Source organism: Acomys minous (genome assembly GCF_964271855.1).
Source record: "Acomys minous genome assembly, chromosome: 6".
NCBI lineage: Eukaryota > Metazoa > Chordata > Mammalia > Rodentia > Muridae > Acomys > Acomys minous.
The window spans coordinates 116101950-116120620 of record NC_140487.1 but is presented as its reverse complement, the minus strand read 5'-3'; the positions used below and the strand labels follow the sequence as shown (position 1 = coordinate 116120620).

The 18671-nt window shown below is 48.5% G+C and overlaps 1 protein-coding gene across 1 annotated transcript in view; it reads right to left on the bottom strand.

Annotated features, from left to right (window-relative positions):
- Nucleotides 1-18671, bottom strand: part of UBR4 (ubiquitin protein ligase E3 component n-recognin 4) — a 114626-nt gene that overhangs the window by 39364 nt on the left and 56591 nt on the right. Inside the window, exons 51-67 of the mRNA XM_084787977.1 lie at nucleotides 18372-18506; nucleotides 17259-17433; nucleotides 16232-16372; nucleotides 15128-15249; nucleotides 14317-14428; nucleotides 12047-12177; nucleotides 11760-11937; nucleotides 11293-11397; nucleotides 9578-9715; nucleotides 8800-8974; nucleotides 7444-7540; nucleotides 6785-6892; nucleotides 5806-5922; nucleotides 4699-4908; nucleotides 2844-2993; nucleotides 1137-1364; nucleotides 349-427 (exon numbers count right to left, since the gene is read on the bottom strand). Coding sequence (XP_084644103.1) covers nucleotides 349-427; nucleotides 1137-1364; nucleotides 2844-2993; nucleotides 4699-4908; nucleotides 5806-5922; nucleotides 6785-6892; nucleotides 7444-7540; nucleotides 8800-8974; nucleotides 9578-9715; nucleotides 11293-11397; nucleotides 11760-11937; nucleotides 12047-12177; nucleotides 14317-14428; nucleotides 15128-15249; nucleotides 16232-16372; nucleotides 17259-17433; nucleotides 18372-18506 — 2401 coding nt within the window. The remainder of the gene's footprint in view (nucleotides 1-348; nucleotides 428-1136; nucleotides 1365-2843; nucleotides 2994-4698; nucleotides 4909-5805; nucleotides 5923-6784; nucleotides 6893-7443; nucleotides 7541-8799; nucleotides 8975-9577; nucleotides 9716-11292; nucleotides 11398-11759; nucleotides 11938-12046; nucleotides 12178-14316; nucleotides 14429-15127; nucleotides 15250-16231; nucleotides 16373-17258; nucleotides 17434-18371; nucleotides 18507-18671) is intronic.

Here is an 18671-nt window from a genome sequence, read left to right as displayed (position 1 = left end):
ACTGTGGGATGGGATAAGGCTTTCTCCCCCAATTCTCTCTGCTAGATATTACCATGAGCAGCGGAGTGGTCACAAAGGGTTGGGGTGACTACACACACAGAGGGGATCCAGCCCCTAATGCCCTGAGTAAACAAGTTACACTCCTCTGTTCTCCATGGTTTCACTTGCTACAGCCAGGAAGTCCTGCTCTGGGCTCCTGGAGCAGCCCAAGTTTTGACAAGGAGCCCTCATCACTGAAGTTCTGGTTTGCGTTCTCTTTTAATGGCCGTGTCTCCAGTGCCAGTTCATAGCTTAATACAGAGTGCTCGCCACAGAGGTCACAGTGGCAACCCAGGGAGGACCGCTTACAGTCATCTTTGATGCAGAACTTTTGCCAGTTGATGGTTCGCTGGGCGGCAATCTCTGCACAGGCCTTCAGATGCTCCATCTGAAACAGGGGCCAACCATAGATGAGTGATGCCATCTATCTATGAAATAATACCCACTGCTGTGTATGTGGTACTGGCTTAACCCTGGTCTTCCATGTGAGGCAGGTGTTCTCTGGGTTGGTTGAGAACAGGGCCACATACACCTGCCGCTTATACACAATGCTCATCTGCTTCCACTCCATGCCCCCTCTTGCCACACACACCCTTCAATTTCCTGGGAAGCTTCAGGCTACTTACTAAAGCAAAGGAAGGCCATGCCCTGAGAAGCTACAACCCACTTCCTTTCTTTCACTATTAGAACTAGGACATTAAATGAACAAGTGAGGCCGTTCTTAACACCACAGGTAAGGTGCTCAAACGTAAAACAATCCATTTACTCTCCCAAGTTCAGTGTCCTTAGGCAGCAGAACATGCTTATATTAAAGCTCCTTTAGTATTTAAGGACAAAACCCAGATGTACCAGTTGTACTTAGGTTGATCCTATCTGTGATGTGAATGAATGACCCTGGTAAGATGCTCAATTCATCTACTTCACAGGTGAGGAACCTCTGGTGGTTCCGGTAGGAAGTTCCAGACCCTCAAGTGCCCGTGCTTGACCCAGGACATGGTATTCTCTGAAATATGTAAAACCCTCAACCCCCACTGCCCCTGCCCCTCGCCCCCCCCCCCAAGTGCCTCCTTGTCACATGGCCATCCTAGCCCTCGTACCAGGCTGATGAGCGTGTCATACTGCAGAGCAGAGCCAGAACTGGCTGTAACCACACTGGCCCGGAGGAAGATGCCCTGCTCCTCCAGCAGCTTCTTGATCCCGCGCACATGTGAGTCCAAGGTGTGCAGATCTCGGAGCTGTCGGTACTTTTCCTTTGATCCACAGATGAAGAGCAGAAGTTTTCGGACTTGACGGCGGACGAAAGGGGTTTGCTGGATCATTAGGTACTTAAGAGACAAACACCATAGTCAGTGTCATTCAGGGACAGAAAGCACTACACTGGCAGCTACAGCCCTGGGTTGTTTTTTTTTTTTTTTTTTTTTACAAACTGCTACTGAAAACGTTAAGAGAATACAAGCCAAGTTACACTCATCCACAGGGAACTGGGTGGTGTAGACTCCCTGAGGCTGTGGGTGCTGATGTTCTATGTAAGATGGTGTTGTAGTGCAGACAACACACCCTCCTAGCATTAAAGATCTTTAAAAAAAAAAAAAAGATCTCTAGATAACTCACAATGCCTACCATGGTGGCAATGCTTTGTAAGTGGTTACACTATCCTCTTCACGGAATGCTAGCAAGAAATGTTTGCAAATATTAGCTCAGATGTCTTTTTTCTTTTTAAAAATTTTTTAATTTTTGGTATATGTTTGATCTAGTTGGTTATATCTGTGGATACAGGATATATGGATACCGATGACCAAATGGTTAAACTCCCAGCCATAGTGGCCTCTGAGGAACTCAAGAACTCCTTACAAGTATCAAAAGGACATAACACAGAAAGGAAAATGTTTAACTGGGGTGGGGAGACAACCAAATACTCATATTCCTCTTCTCAAGCACTAGGGATCTATAAGGAAGCTGGCCTCCACATCAGCCCAGTATGAAACATTCAACTCTACTTTTCAGATAAGGAGCTGGGAAAAGGGACAGGGGCCCCAAGTGACACTGTATCTTCCCAGAGTTGATCTTGGGTTACTATACTGGTTAAACTAGCATCTCTGCTCCAAATCACTTCACCATACTCTGCTGTGAGGCCTGACTAGAATCGGGCAACCTCAACTGCACCCTGGTGCTTGCATCCTCCTTCTTAGTGTCTGCCATTGGGTGGGTACCCTAGAGGGAAGCTGAAGGCAGGAGGCATGGGCTGCCTCAGCCCCTTTCAATGCCCAAGATCCAGCAACAGCTGTTCACAGAGGAACTAGAAAGGGCTCTCGTTAGCAGCTTTTCTCCATACCCAGGTCTACAATGCATCTCCTAAGAACTACAAGGCACCAGAAAGCTGCAACCGAGATGCTGGGCCTCTTGTTCCTGGTGGAGCTGCTGGTGGTGTCTGTGTGGCCAGTGTTCCCTTTCTATCTCCTTGTATCCTGGGGAGAGATTTCACTAGTGACCAGTCTCCTCACTGCATCAACATGGGAAAGAAGCGATGTGTGTTCTATCCTCCTGACTGACTTGAAGGACTGACTTGAAGGACTGAACTGGCTGCCAACCCCATGGAGATATTACAGAGACACAGAAATGAGAGCCAGCGGCTGCTTTGATACACATGCCCCAGTGAGTGTCACGACACAACACACGGCAAAGGGGTAAGAGCTGGAGCTGAGTGAGCAGACTGAAGAGGAATGAAGATCAGAAAGAAAAGAGCTCACAAAGGGGAAATCACTACTTACTCTCCTGGAACAGCACCCGCTCAGAGCGTCACTCACCTCAGAGAGAAAGTAGAACCAGGAGTGATCAAAGACAGGAGGAGGGATCCGAGAGCTGGTGTCTGCAATCTTTTTGATTTGGTAGGGGAGCCTCAGCACCATCTCTGTGAGCAGCTGGGTGTAGGCCTCAAACACATCGGCAGCATGCCCCTGGGAAGGACATCACCATGAGAACCAGGGCTCACCATCTTCTTGGACCACAACTGGAAAAAGGCTTATCACTGAGCATGAGGATGCCTTTTAGATCTGGAGTCAGGGTTCCCTTACAGAGAAGCCTAGGCTCCTGAGGACACCTCAGCTCATACATGGATGACAGGAGAGACAGCATATGGCCATAAAAGCTCTGGCACTTGGGCAACAAGATGGCTCAGCAGATAAAGGCACTTGTCACCTGGCCTGAGTTTTGGTTCCTGGGATCAACATAATGGAAAAAACCCTGACTTTTGAAAGTTGTCCTTGGACACCCCACACATGCTAGACCGAGAGAGAGAAGAGTGTGCAATGTGGGGTATACATGTGCACACCCATACACACATTTTCTTCTAATTATAATATAAGTTTTATTTGATTTGACTTAATTATTTTACTTTATGTGTATAACTGTTTTGCCTGCATACATGTATGTGCACAATGTGTGTGCCTGTTGGATCCCCTGGAATGGGGTTATAGATGGTTGTGAGCCAACATGTGGGTGGTGGAAACAGCCCAGGTCCTCTGCAAAGCAACAAATACTCTTAACCTGAGTCATCTCTCCAGTTCCCAATTTTAAAAAACAAATTTTAAATTGTGTCTGTGTAAATGCCACATGTATTTGGGTGCCTACAGAGGCCAGAAAAGGGCGCTGGATCCCTGCGAACTGGGGTTGCAGGTGACAGGGAACAGAACGTGCATTGCAAGAACAGCGAGTGCTCTTAACTGCTGAGCCATCTCTTCAGGCCCTGCTAAAAAAAAAATCTTCCCCTGGAGAGACAGCTGTTCAATGATTATGAGCACTGGCTGCTCTTCTAGAGGACCCATGTTCAATTCCCAGCACCCACATGGCAGCTCACAACCATCTGTGACTCTAGTCCCAGGTGATTTAACACCCTCTTCTGGCCTCCATGGAACCAGGCATGCACATGGTGCACAGATGTACATGCAGGTGAAACACCTACACGCGTTAAGTTTAAATAAATAATAAATAAAAGTTGTATGAAACTACCAGTTATTTAAAGAGAGAGCAAGACAGAAGTACATGGTAAGCTTGACATTTTTTGCCTATTATATCCCCACGTATTGGAAGCAGGCAACTTGTCTATCCTCCGGGCTCCACTAACTAGACTCAAAGGGAGTGAAGTGTAACACCATTACCACTGACAATGTGCTGGTGTGTGCCAGGCACTATGCCAAGTCCTTTGTAACTATCAAGCCGGCAGTGCTCATGCCCCTATGGAGCAGGGACAGTAGCTGAGGCCTACTGAGGCTGGGGAGGAGCTCTCCATGCTCCCTGGCTGATAGGTAAGATTCCATGAGATTTTCTTTTTCCTGGGCTCATCTAACCAGAGGCCCATAGTAACTAGCAAGTTCATGAGGTGTGTGACGTGCACCTTGTTTAATGTTACACCCTCATCATTTCCCAAAAGGTTTCGTGTGAAATGAAGTGATGGATTTCACTCGCTTCCTCGGGCTTCCACAAAGAAGCAGGAATCAGAAGCCCTCAAGGGGAGGGTGAGAGCAGCGGCCATCTATTATGTCATGTCGAGATTAGACCTCCCTCTGTGGCTCCTAAGGCTGGTCTTCCTAGCCTCACTTATGGAAGGCAGAGCACAAGGGTCTGAGGAGAGCCAAGAGCTGCCTCCAACCACAGAGGCCTCACCTTCACATACTGGCGGAGAAAGAAGGGGCTCATATCCGGCGGGGATGAAGTCGTGTGTGGTTTCAGCAACTGGCTGGTGGCCACGGGCTCCTCATCATTCTGCTGGCCCTTCCAGTAGTCCAGCAGAGACTTGAGCACGTGGAGGCAATAGTCCACAGCCCCCGAGCTCAGCAGGGCCGCTGCCGTGGCGCTGGAGATGAGCGAAGATGACTGAAAGGGAGAAGGCACGCAGAGCAGGGAAGGCCGTGTTGGCAAAACTGAACTGAGTCAGGTAGGCGACACTCCCCGCACAGCTGTCTTAGGATCAGCCCCAACAGACACACACTCATCAGTGTGTTGCACTGCAAGTTTCTCAGCTGGCTCAATTGCTCACCCAGCTCTTTGCAACAACTGTATCTAAGAGAAAATAAATACTAGCTCTCAGCCTGACCTCACTACACCTCTGAGCCGGGGAGAGGAAGCCAAGACCGCCTTTCCCTCCAGAGGCTGAAGCAAAGCAAGCAGCCATTCATCTGAAGGAGACAAAAAGTTCACTCCAGGTTCTTCTTGGCAACCTCCCCCTCCCAGTAGGGCTCTTGAGAAAGCCAGCCTCTAAAGGAGATGGGGTGAGCGATCGCATGCATAAGAAGCAGGAAGGAGCAAAGCTACTGTACATAAGACCATTAGAGAGCCTTGGAAATCCCAGCAAACCCCACAGCTCATAAGCTCATTAAGATTGGATGCAGTTCAGCCCCGATTTTCCCCGTCTCCGCTTTGTGCTAATCTCATTTCAGCACACACACTTGGCTTTCTCTCTCCTCTATTACCATACCTTATAGCAACAGAGACTGGGATCCTCTTAGCCACTCTGCTTTGCAGAACAGGCCCTTGCTTTTCCACAGTGGAACCTCCAAGCCCTTTAACCCCTCCTTGGAGGGATTGTGGGGAAGGACCCAGGCTTGGAAGGGATTCCGAAAAGGGGGAAAGTTCTGTTCCTGAAGAGGGAACGACTTGTACTTTCCTAGCTGGCGCTGGTCTTATTCTAACAGAGGACTTTCCTCTGCCCTGCGCTAACCACTCCATTCTCTTACCTTGCCCCTACCCATAATAAGCTCAAAGCTCAAATACCTCACAGATGGAAGATTTGGATCCGGACTTGGTGCGGGACATGAAGACACTCAGGAGTCTCATTACGACCAAATGGACTTCATTCAAGGCGCTGCGCTCGTTCTTCTTGGAGACATCCTGCAGGCAGAAGGAGACGCCCAGACACCTATGCTTCCTCTAAGCTCCAATAAGACTTCCCCCCACATGCCTTTCAGCACTGAAGAGAGAAGCAGGCTCCAGTGTGGCTGTGGTTACACCTGGAGCAATGGATGCCCTTGCACTCAGAGGCCATGGGAAGATCTGAACAACGAATTTAATGCCTTCACTTTTACTTTGCTGAGCTATAAAAAGGGCACAGACTTTGTCCTGGTTGTCATTTGTACTCAGGATCCAAAAGTACACCAGGGTAGGGACTACACTCACTGAGTTCCCTGAGCTAGAGGTCACAGAGGGTCAGTACCTTGTGACAGTTATTCTGTCAACTTGACATAACCTAGAGTAATCTGGGGGGTGGGGGTGGGGGTCCCAGAGAGGGATTTGATGATCCAGCTGTCCCGTGCGGATGACTGTGGGGGACTGTTCTGACTGCTTTAACTGATGTGGGAAGACCTAGGCTGAAAGCGGGTATCAGACACTGTCCCTGAGATCTGCACTCAGGACTGAGAATAGAGAAAGCTAGCTGAGCACCAGCATGTGGCCGTTCATTCTCTCCTCTGCTTCTGAATGGGATCTGCCTGCACCTTGTCAAGTCAAGTTGCCACCTCGGACACCTTGGCAGTGATGGGTTATACCCTAACTGCAAGCTAAAAACCTCCTTTCCCCTTAACGCCCCTTTTGCCGTAGCACCTCAAGTAAAACTAGAACGCAGAGAAGCTCCTCCAAGGAAGGGCCTGAGACGGACTCCTGGCAAAGCCGCTCTCACACTGCCTCTTGTTTTCCACGTGTCACACCTTTGCCCAGCTAATCCCTGCCCGCCACACAACACACTTTCCCAGTTTACCTTTTTGTCCATGCCCAGCTCAGCAATGAGCTGGGCGAGCAGGTTGTCTAGGGCCCCCTTGTCTTTCTCATCTTCTCCATCCAGATCTGTAGTGAGCATCAGAATGACCTAGGAGGCAGAGAGTGACCAGAGGGATCTCCAAAGGCAGAATGGCTGCGCACACAGGTGTCATGAAGTAATCCCGACCTCGCTGACTTCTCTGCTCCAGGCTGAGATGCAGGAGGGTGTTCCAGATTCCGGGTCTGCCCTAGCTTAAATGCCCACGGCTGTAAAACTCACCTGTGCCATTTGGGGCACTACTGAAAGGGTTTACATAAATTTTGTAAAAATAACTGAGTAACATGACAATCACAGTGGCGTGAAAGAAGACACAGTAGTGATGTAAGAATTAAAGAGCAGAGTGTGTACTCTAGTACATAGGACAGGCAGAGACAACACGGCCTGGGTGACAGCAGTCTTTTCCTCCTAGATCTGTCAATTACCTAGCTGGATAGCCATGGGCACCCCCTAACCACAGCTTTAACCTGAAGAGCTGCAACTTGCAGCTCAGGTTGCAAGCCATCCTTTTGTGACCTTAACATCAGTCTTCTGAGGCCCCCGAAAAAGAAGTTTGCTGCCCAGGGGTAGCCCGACTGTAATCCAAGAGAACTGAAGGATACCTGCATGTATGGGATGGCTCGGACACCTCCAACATTTCTCAACTGGGGCAGTGTCTGCAGTAATCTCTCCAACAGCATCAGGCGAACCATGTGTAGCCTGAAAGTCCACGGAACATACAGGAAACATGAAGTGGCATACAAACAAGAGCCAGCTAAGTATAGCTCCTGCCACTGAGGCCGATGAGGAGCAAGCCTAACATGTTAAGCAAGTAAGGCGAGGCACAGTCATACATCCCTATGATTCATCCCAGCACCCAGGAGACTGAGGCAGGAGTCTGAAAAGGACACCAGCCTGGGCTCTAGTGAGTTTCAGTTCAGCCAGGTGTGGGTACTTAGTGAGATCCTCACAAGAGCAAAGCAATAATAATAATGATGTTGTTATTGTTGTTGTTGTTATTTGTTGTTGTTATTATTATTATTATTATATTTAAAAGGTATTATGAACAATTTTACACCCCAAACTGACAGTTTCAACATAATGAATAGATTGTGCATAAAACACAAAATGTCAAAACTGACTTATAAAGAAACAGAAATAAGCAAGACATGATGGTACACACCTTTAATCCCAGCACTCAGGAGGCAGAGGCAGGTGGATCGCTGTGAGTTTGAGGCCAGCCTGGTCTACAAAGTGAGTTCAGGACAGCCAAGGTTACACAGAGAAACCTTATCTTGAGAAAAAAAACCCAAACAACAACAACAACAAACCCCAACAGCAACAAAAACAAAACACCAGAAATAATTCTCTACTACATTAAAAAAAAAAAAAAAAAAGATTCTGTATTTTAAAAAAATATTCCCTTAAGGAAAATCCAAATGCAGAGCAATCTTTACTGGTGAACTTTTCTAAAAATACAATTCTTTAAGGAAAAAGAAAACTGAAGCACGTCAGACTCATTTTATGAGGCCAAATAAGCATAGTGACAAGGAAAATTCCTCAACAAACATTGGCAAACCAAGTGCAGAGATATGAAAGGTTAACCTGTGGCCAGGCATCTTCATGGCTTGGCTTAAGTAAGACAAATACAATTCATACCCTCAACAGCTATATGAATTATCTTACACTGAAAAGGGAATACAGTGTTAAATAAAAAGAATGCAACCAACTGCGTGCCTTCCACAAGGCCGTAAGCTCCGGCCAGACATTAGACAAAGCAGCACAATCCAATTCCCAAAGCATGCTGGGAGCCACAACACCCCACCCCCACAGCCCCAAGTCAGCAGTGCCTGAGGGGAAACCAGCAGCTTTCATTTCCTTTGCTGCTTGGGAACAGACACTCTTAGCACCCCTCCATCTCCCGGTTCTGAAATGCCCAGACACGCAGGCCTTGGTGACAGTGACAGGCTGGTCCTGACCTGTTGCTAGTGTGCACATCTCCTTCAGCTTCCCCTTCACCTTCTCCCTCAGAGCCGTCTCCTTCCTGGTGCCCAGTGGTGGTGCTGATGGCGCCTGTGCTTGAGCTAACGCTTCCTGGTCCAGCCGGATGGCCCTCAGCTGTGGCATCACCATATGCACTGCTCCGGCCAGACACTGGAAGGAAACGATTTAAGAAGCGACATCAACTCCCAAGGCTGGCCTTGATGGAAAAAATATTAGATTTTAACTGTTTTTGGCTGGTATGGTCCTGGGTCCACGGTGCCCTTTCAGGTTTCACCTATGCAACCTGCAAAACTGGCCTCAGCCTCAGCTACGAAACTGCTAGCATATGCGAACCCCATAGCAACAGTGCTGGAGACCGGCTGGCTTATCGTTACATTCCCTCAGGAGGTAGATAGTAAAAACCACTATAAATATCACTGCTCTTTTTGAACTATGAGACAACTGAAAGACGCTGTGAAGTATTTCCATATTAGCCACTGGATGTGACCTCAGTCACAAAACATTTGACATGGCATGGCGTGTGTGTGTGTGTGTGTGTGTGTGTGTGTGTGTGTGTGTGTGTGTGTGTGTGTGTGTGTGTGTGTGTGTGTGTGTCTCTCTCTCTCTCTCTCTCTCTCTCTCTCTCTCTCAAATGAACTCCACCAGACTGGGAGCCTCCACAGCTCTCTGCAGAAACCAATCACAGGACCAGGTAGAGATCCCTACCTTGTCTGCCACCCCCAGCCCAAAGAGCAAGAGAGCCAGGCACATTACCACTGTGCTCGCCAGCCACCGAATCCACTGCACTTCCCCCGCTCTCTGAGCCCACGCTTCCGCCATGGTCAGCGGGCGAGGTCCGCAGGGTGGAGCCATCAGTTGCTGCGGTGCTGCCCTCATCGTCTGAGGCTGGAGCTGAGAGAGTAACGAGAGCTGTTACAGGCACAAACCCCTTGTTGGGGCGAAAGCATCACAGCACACTGCAGAGGACACAAGGCAGTCTGAGTGTCCCAAGGGCAAAGAAAAAAGGGGATCTGCTTTGCCGATTAATCGACAAAGGGGACAGACGCTCTATAGGTCCCCCGCCAACAGCACTCAGACAGAAGTGAAAGCCCAGTGCACTGGGCATTTCCTTCACTGTTACAGTACGTGCAGATTCAGTAAATGCTTCATGGCCACCACTGGCTAGGTGTTACTGACACCTACTGAGAGAGCTGAACTAACCATTGCCATTCAAGCACAGAATTCAGTGCGGTTTGCTCAGCAATCCATCTGCTGTTAGGAATCATTTATCATGAGTTCGAGTCAACTGTTTGAGTTTTGTCTTTTTGGTTTTGTTTTCAATTTTTTAAAATCATATGGCCCAGAGGAGAGCTCATTAGAACATTTCACACCTCTTCATCATCCTCATCAGATGCTACTAATGAAGCAAGGAAATTCCCCAGAGACAGCCACAGCATCCAGGATCAGGGCTGAGCTGAGACAGGAGGAAAAATGCTGGATGAGATACACAGAGGGGGAAAGCCAAAACAGCCAGAGAGCATGACAGATAGGACCAGCACAACACGACCACAACCACAACCACAGCCTCGAAGCCTCAAGTGACAGCAACTCAAGAGACCTCAGAGCAGCGAGAAGCCATGGCAGCAGGCAGGGACAGCCACTCTCGCCTCTTCTTATCTAAGCAGGCTAATCTTCTCAAAAGAAAATAAACAAGTGTAGGGATGCAGCAGTCTGAACGAGTGTCCATCCCTTCACGTCTAGGCTGATTTTCAAAGTTTGGTCCAACTCTCTGTCTAGAATCGTAGCAGACTAGGAAAGAGACTTAGGACGAAGACAGCATACATGAGGGTTCCTATAGGCTGGCCTGGCCGCAAAACCTCTCTACCAAGCTCACAGGTCTCTGCTGGCTGCTTGTGGCTTCAACTGATTTGCAAATGAAGGCTAAGAACTAAAAGTTTATCTTGTTTTTTTTTTTAATTTATTTTTATTTTATGTACATTAGTGTTTTGCCTGCATATTATGTCTGTGAGGGTGTCAGATCTTGAAATTACAGACAGTAGTGAACTGCCATGTGGTGCTGGAAATTGAACCCAGGTCCTCTGGAAGAACATTCATGCTCTTAACCACTGAGCCATCTCTCCAGCCCTAGCGTTATTTCTTGTCTCTTTCCATACTGTCTAGACATGTTACAACTCTAGCAGAATGCTGCAAAGCTAGTCCTATGGCCCATCAGCCAATATGATTCCCCTGGACCTCTCCTTGGGTATCAGCCAAAGCCAGGCAGCATGCAAAGTGTGAGGAAGCGGGGCCGCAAGCGCTGATGCCAAGCCAACAGCACTCTGCCTTTCACAGCATATGGCTAAAGCTGTAGCAGAAGCAGGAAGTCCAGGATGGCCTGTCAAAGCAGCTGCCCTTCACACTCTCACAGCATTGAACAGGGCTGCAGGGTCTTGGGACCCTGAGCCAAGCTCCGTGCTGTGGACAGTTACCTGATGCTGTGGTGTCAGAGAGGGTTCCTGCGTCCAGAGAGGAAGAGCTGGGTGCCTGGCCGGACAGTCCCAGGCTCTGCAGGCCCAGGGCACTGCTGCTGCTGCCTGGGAAACAAGTGGAGAGTGAACACAGGGTCCTCTCAGCCCTATCCACAGCATTGTTTGGCCATATGCTGTTCTTAGGAGTCTAAACACCAGCACATGACCCCTCTGGCCACTGCTGTCCACCCACCAAGTTCAATTATCAAGAGGTATCCATCCAAAAATCAAACCAGTAGGAACTATGAGACTGGCTTCTGGCCTACAACTGTCAGAGCCATCCCTCACTCTCCACCTGTACCTCTGAGCAGCTCTCACCCAGATCAACCTCTTCCCCATTTGGGGACAAGCTATGTCAGCAGGGTATCAGTAACTGCCAAACCCTCTCTCCTGTGCAAGGCTGCTGTGTTCCTGGCATTGCCTTCTACCTTGCTGGTCCTGCTGCAGGCTCAGGGCAATGGCTAATTCAACCATGGTCTCGTCATCTGCATCAGGTGGGATGTCCAGCATGGGAGGAAAGCCCTCGGCACCTGCCAGCAGGGCCTCCAGGGGAGAGGGGTTGCCATTGTTGACATTTTCAGCTGTTTCCAAGACCATCGACTCAGACTGTAGAGAGAAAGCTCCATCAGTGTCCCACAGCAAACAGTAAGGCTGCTGAATAGGAACTAGAGGGGAGCTGGAGGCTCCTCCTCCAGTCTCCTGCTGCCAGACTCACCACCATCTCAAAATCTCCATGGTCCACCTCACTCTGTTCCTGGCTCTCCTGACGGATGTGACCACCATCGGGGATGCTTGAGGACTGCATTTTCTCATCTGCGTCATCATCATCGTCATCATCCTTGTCTCCTGAGTCAAAGAAACCACAGTAACTGAAGGTACTCCCTGACATGTGACTGTTCAAAGAATTGGGGCCCTAAAGGCAGGCCCCCACTGGTATGCTGCACCCACAGGGGCAAATTTAAAGGCACTAGGCTGGAGGCCCACTATTTTTTGTTTTTTGCAACTAGCAGGGTCTATCTGGGGAGATGGTCATCAGCAGCCACGGCTTTCCCCTAACAGGAAAAGACTTCCAGTCCAGAAAGGATTTCAAAAAACAGAGAAATCGAATACCCAAAGGCCCTTCAAATTCCATTTCTCAGAAGACCTTTGCCCGGACAAGAAAAGAAGTCAAGAGTGTTGGTAGTCTGCATTTGTCCCTGCAGCCTAGACTTCATTTTCCCAAACAGCTAGGTCTGTACAATTTCTAAATTATGCACTCACTATGAGAAAAACCAAGACCAGGATTGAAATCTGAAGCCATAGACTGGAAACTGAGGCCACTGTGACAGGTCCTACTGGCGTCCTTCTCTGCGGGATGGCTGTGGAAAGCCCTTCTACTAAAGAAGAAGCCCAGGTGAAATCCCTCACTGTTAGAAAAAGATGGAGACTGCCTTTCATTTGCTGGGTTGCGGAAAGCAAGTCCTTTCTTAGAAATATTAACTTTCTATACTATAGGGTGTGTGTGTGCGTGCATGCGTGTGTGCAGGCCAGGTAGCTATCAGACGACTTCCTCTGTCACTCACGGATTCAGGCCGACTGGCTATCAACAGATCTCCGCTTCCCCACTGGGGATCTGAACTCAGGTTCTCATGCTTGCAAAGCAAGCCCTCTACCAACTGAGCCACCTTCTAGCCCGCCATCTAGAAAGGCGTCAGTTACCTCAAGATAGGCAGAGGGACTGGGATACAGCTCAGTGGTACAGTGTTCGTTTAACATGCAGGAGGCCTAAGTTCAATTTCTAGCACTGCAGGGAAGCCATGATGTCTCCAAGACAGATGCCATCACTAGCACCTGAGACACAGCTAGTCCATGTGGAGACAAGCTGTCAGGGTGAGCCATGCACCGGATTTCAGAGATGGCACCACAAAATGCAAAGCATTTCTCTAAGTTCTTATGCAGAATCCATGGTAAAACAACAATACAACATTATCTCTAAACTTGTTATAACTCATTTCTCTTTATTCTTCCCAAGTGTGGCACTTGGCCATGCAAGTACATCATGAGGAAAGTCTGAAATTTGCTACCTAATGTATTATGGGGAAGTCCACTCAGGACTCTACTTATAAATAACACATTGACCCTTAATGATGAGATTATGCTAGGAAAAGTAGTTTTGCTCTAAATACAAAATAAAGTAAAACATGTTTAGTCATTGTGACTACTTTTTTTTACAATTATTATTTATTTTTGTGGTGGCGTCACAGCACATGTGTGGAGGTCAGAGGGCTACTGATATGATTGATCCTCCTACCACATGGGTCCCACAGATCAGCTCAAACTCAAGTTGAGTAGTGCTTGGTAGGCAGCCCCATTACCTGCTGAGCCTCTTCACTAGCTCTCACTGTCAGTTTTTAATCTGTGTCTTTTGGGTTTGGGAGACAAGGTCCTAATTGATAGCCTGGGCTGGCTTTGGGCACTTGACCTTCCTGCTGTATTATCTTCCTGAGTGCCAAGAATACAGGCCCAACAGCAATGTATTTTTAAAATTTTAATTACTGAGACCTTGGCTTTTTTACTGTGGCGACAGGATCTTGCCACATAGCCTAGGCTAGTCTCAAATTCAGTGTCTGTCCCATCCTATGCTGTGCCCCCCAAATGCTGCCCTCACACTGCAGAGACTTTTTAACTGCCTTTACATGTTTTTCCAAGGGCATTTAGAATGCTTCAGCCAAATATAAGATCTTCACTTAGTCTTGTGGAAGCTGGTAATGCCGACTCTGTGCTGTGTCTTGGACATTTTACCACAGCACCTTTATGTTCCCACGACTCTGATGTCTTTTTATTCTACCTTATACATTTTTATACACCACCCTACTGTACAGAATATTAGAAGAAGAGAAAATTGAAAAGCCCTGGTCAACATGAGCAGCACATCCCAAGGCGGCACCTCCTTTCTGGGCCCATGGGCCCACACAGAGTCCAACCTAAACCCAGACTTCACATTACCCATTGGAGTGTTGCTTCGAGGGGAGGAGGGCAATGTCACATGTCTCCGCTTGTTCCTGGGCCTTAGGACTCGAATTAGAGCTTGTTTACAGGAGAAGCTCACAGCAGGGTCCTAGGTTTGAAAAGAAATGTCAAGCTTAGCTGACACAAGGTACAAGTCTGTCTACCCTCACGTGGGTCCTCCTGGCCAAATGCAGCAGCATGAAGGGGACCCGCCTCTCCAGACCTGGCCCAGTAAGACCACCACCACCTTCCTGTCTGTTAGCTGCTGGGGTCAACTGCAAGGCCATTTGACCCTGAAGCCACTTTGGATCTCTACAAATGAGCTCTGACTTCTCATCACACAATCAAGCCATATGCTCCTCTCTGCTCCATGCCACAGACAGCACTTTCAACACTTATCTTCTGTAATGGGCACAGTGACTCAGCCTTCTTACACACAGTTAAATAGTGCCTAATTCTGCCACAGGCCCCAGACTATTCCCGGGGAAGGAAGCACTGAACAAGGACCAAGTCCTCCCTTCCCAGACTTTGTCTCCACAGCTCAGTTAGAACTTGTTATTGCTGATTCCCATCAATTTTTAAAAGATTTATTTTATGTGTGTGGGTGTTTTGCCTGCGTGTAGGTCTACGCGACACCTCTACACAGCTCCTAAGAGTGTCAGGCCCTCTGGAACTAGAGTTATAGGCAACTGTTACTGTGTGGGGGCTGGGAACTGAACCCAGGTCCTCTGGAGGAGGAGGCAGTGCTCTTAACCACTGAGCCATTGCTCCAGCCCCTCTCATCAGCTGGGGTTGTGCTGATACGTACAGGACACAGCAGCATCTGCATGTAGATCTTGGATGCTGTGTTGATGCAGTCCAGCTCGCAGGTACAATAGCCATGGATAATGTCTACCAACGCATTAACAGTCGCTTCAATGTGAGTGAGGCCTAAGGGAAGAAAAAGATCACCTGAAAATCTGTTGACAAAAGCAATTCTAGACCCCTGAAAGCCAGAGACAAAAGCACCCATTTTGTGGCTAGACAAAAATCAGGCAAGCACACAGCAAAGCATACCAACAACAGACACTGTGGCGTAGCCTGTCAGCTGTAGTTGCAGGGTTTAATTAAGTCTCCCCAACTCTCTAAGTGCTCTTGCAGATCCTGCCCCAGAGAAGTAGGAATCGCTGTAGACAGCCACAGACAAGGCAGGGAAACTCAAGGTGGGCGATAACACCCCCTATGTTCCCCAAACCCGAGGTGTTGGCAAAGCCTTTTGGGTTTAGGCCTCGAGAGATCTTCAAACACCAATGGGCCCTAGACATGTACTCTTCTCTGGCTGTGGGGTCTTCCCTCTTCCCCCAACTTTTAGGCATGTGACACACAAGAGAACCAAGGCAACAGCAGCTTGGAAACAAAAACACTTTCTTTCTTTCTCTTTTTTTTTTTTTTTTTTTTTTTGACAGGGTTTCTCTGTGTAGCCTTGACTGTCCTGGACTTTGTAGACCAGGCTGGCCTCGAATTTACAGTGATCCACCTGCTCTGCCTCCCGAGTGCTGGGATTAAAGGCGTGTGCCACCACACCCGGCCAAAAAACACTTTCATGGCTGGTTCTATGTTCCTACCTTCTGAAATGGTTCTCAACCAAGTCTTTCAAATACATTGTCTTTAAAATAACAATTACAGAGTTGCCCTGTCATCATCGTAGTCATTCCCCATGTTTAACTATGCAATCACATAAAGAAAGCCTGTATCACAGACACACAGACTGTCTCTCTCTCTCTCTCTCAAGCCACACCGCTAGTTCCCATGGGCAGCAATGCATTGAGCTCACAGACTTCTCTGTACTTCTCTGGAGGCAAAGGTCAAACTGCTGCAGAGTTTATACCTACTTCACTGTATCAAGATCCAAGTACCCCTGCTAACATGATACCTGGCAAGCAGGCAGGGGCCAGGAAGGCATTCTTGGGCTTAGATGCATGGAGTTTCCAGAAGTGGTTCACAAGCTGAGTGATGAAACTACAGCCATCTCCTTCCACCTGTTTCTGCGGCTCTTTCCCCTCATCCGCTCCTTCTACGCAGGAGAAAGGAAATTATTAACATGGTAAATCTAAGACAGAATTTAATTTGTTTTAAGGTTAACTCAGGTCAAGGAAGCTTGCCTGCGGAGGGAGTTTCAAGTGGGGCCCCAATCAATATGCCAACTATCCCTAGATTCCAGCAGGCACATCTGGGAAAAAAACAGTCTGGGAAAGGAACATCACAGAAAACATTGTGTGTTAGAATTAGATAGAGAGGGAGCATTCAGGAGCTTTACAGCAGAGTCAAAGATGCCTGTTCCAAATGTTTGACTAAACCTAGGGGAACGTCTGAGTTTCCTCTAGAATGACTCTAGGATTGCACTGTTAGGAGGACAGACAGGAAGGCAATGGCACACAGGAACACGCGGATGATAGGGACTACAGAAGCAGCAACAAGCTTTTTCTAGTAATGGCATATCGGGTATGGTACTGAGCCATGGCCAGCCAACGTGAGGACACATGATGAGAGCAGCACTGAGAGAAGCCACTGTGCACACTCACAAAGTGCCACCGCCAAAGCAATGCCACAGCCTCCAAGTACTAGGGAAAAACTAAGCTTAGCTTCACCAAGAACATGACCATCTGCACCACTATACAAAGTGACAGAATAAAAGAAAACCCCACTCTCTGCTGCACTTCTGCTATGGCACCAGGGTGAAACCAAGCTTAGCTTCACTCTTAATAACAGGCCAGCTGACATTCAGGACACTTAGTAAATTCAAGGATGGTTGGTTTAGTTAAAATGGGGCACCGTCAGAGGCCCTACAAAGGGAACAAATTATCTGTCATCAGAGGCAACAAGAACAGAAGAGCATGACAGAGGGCAAAGAAGGTGCATTGAGCAGGTTTCAGGACCACGGCCATGGAGGCCAAGTTCACCTGTTTCCATCTGGGGCAGCTTTGACTCCGTAAAGTGCACAAGGTTGTTAGGACGTGTGACGGCAATAGAGCGGGCTGTGATCACCAGCCGCTGGAACACTTCAGGGTCCAAGTCCTTGCCTTCTTTGCTGGATGTGTTGAGACACTGAACAGCTTTGCTCAGTAAGGCCTGGTCCTATAAAACAGCCGGGTCACAGAGGTCACCATAAGCACAGAGAGGGCTGGTAACTCCTTGTAAGAACTGTCACCAGCTACCAAAACCAATCTTCTGCTCAATGCTCAACTGCCCAATACAAAATGAATAGTCTTTTAAGAGTCAGCAGCCACATAAACAGTTGCCCAGACTAACAGGAAGCTAGCATCCGCTCCATCCACAGAACCACAGCAGCAATCTTCCAAGGATGATGCCTCTAAATCACTTCCAAGAATGATGCCTCTAAAACAATCTTCCCTTAGGAAGCTTGGCAGGCTGAATTCATTCCTTGATGTTAAGAGACAGAGGCACAAAAAGATGGGCTTGGCAGTGCCCTCAGCACCTTTCCTCCTACTTGTCTGAACTGCCACATTTCTCATCTACCCAAAGTGGCCCAGCTTACCTCCCTTAGCAGATACTGGCTTTTGTACGAGACCCTCTGGGCCCAGCCATAACCCTATTCAACAAACCATCTGCCACGTATGTATGATGCCTGTCACCCTAGCCCACAGCTGAGTGCTCGGGACACCAACATATTAACCACCTAGGGCACATTCCTGACCCTCGCACTCTCCCATGGAGAAGCAGCCCACCCCCCATTCTCATTCTCTCTCTCTCTCTCTCTCTCTCTCTCTCTCTCTCTCTCTCTCTCTCTCTCTCTCTCTCTCTAAAGACTTGCTGATCCTGTTAGAAGGACAGAAAAATAAAGCAATGTGCCAGTGGCCCACTAGATGGCTTTCTCAGTCTAGAGCAGCATTCATCCTTCTTGCAGGAGAAACTTGTGACTCTGGTCTCAGTGAGTTCTTTCCTCCTGCTTGCTCCAGTAGGCCCTTGCTTTACAGATGAAGAGCCAACTTATTTGACTCCCTGCAGGACAGTCTCCATTTCTACAGAAGGCCTCCCAGGGAGAGAGCCATTACCTTGTGGCTGTGGTAGGCTGAGCGGCTGGTGTGCAGGCTGGCCAGGAGGCTCTTCGACTGCTGCTGGACACTGGCGGGCGCTGGCAGGGAGAGCAGCAGAGTGGCCAGCTCCTGTGCTGCGTGCTTGTTTCTCTCCTGACATGACAGACAGCAGGGCCATCACTCACCCGCTCAGGGCAGCGCAGAACGCTGTCTGCCCTTCCCTCCTTCCTTCCAGGCCAGCTAAGCTAGGTTACCCACCACTGACTAGAAAGAGCAGCAAAGATGATGTCTAGACTGTCACCCTCCTAGGACACAGGT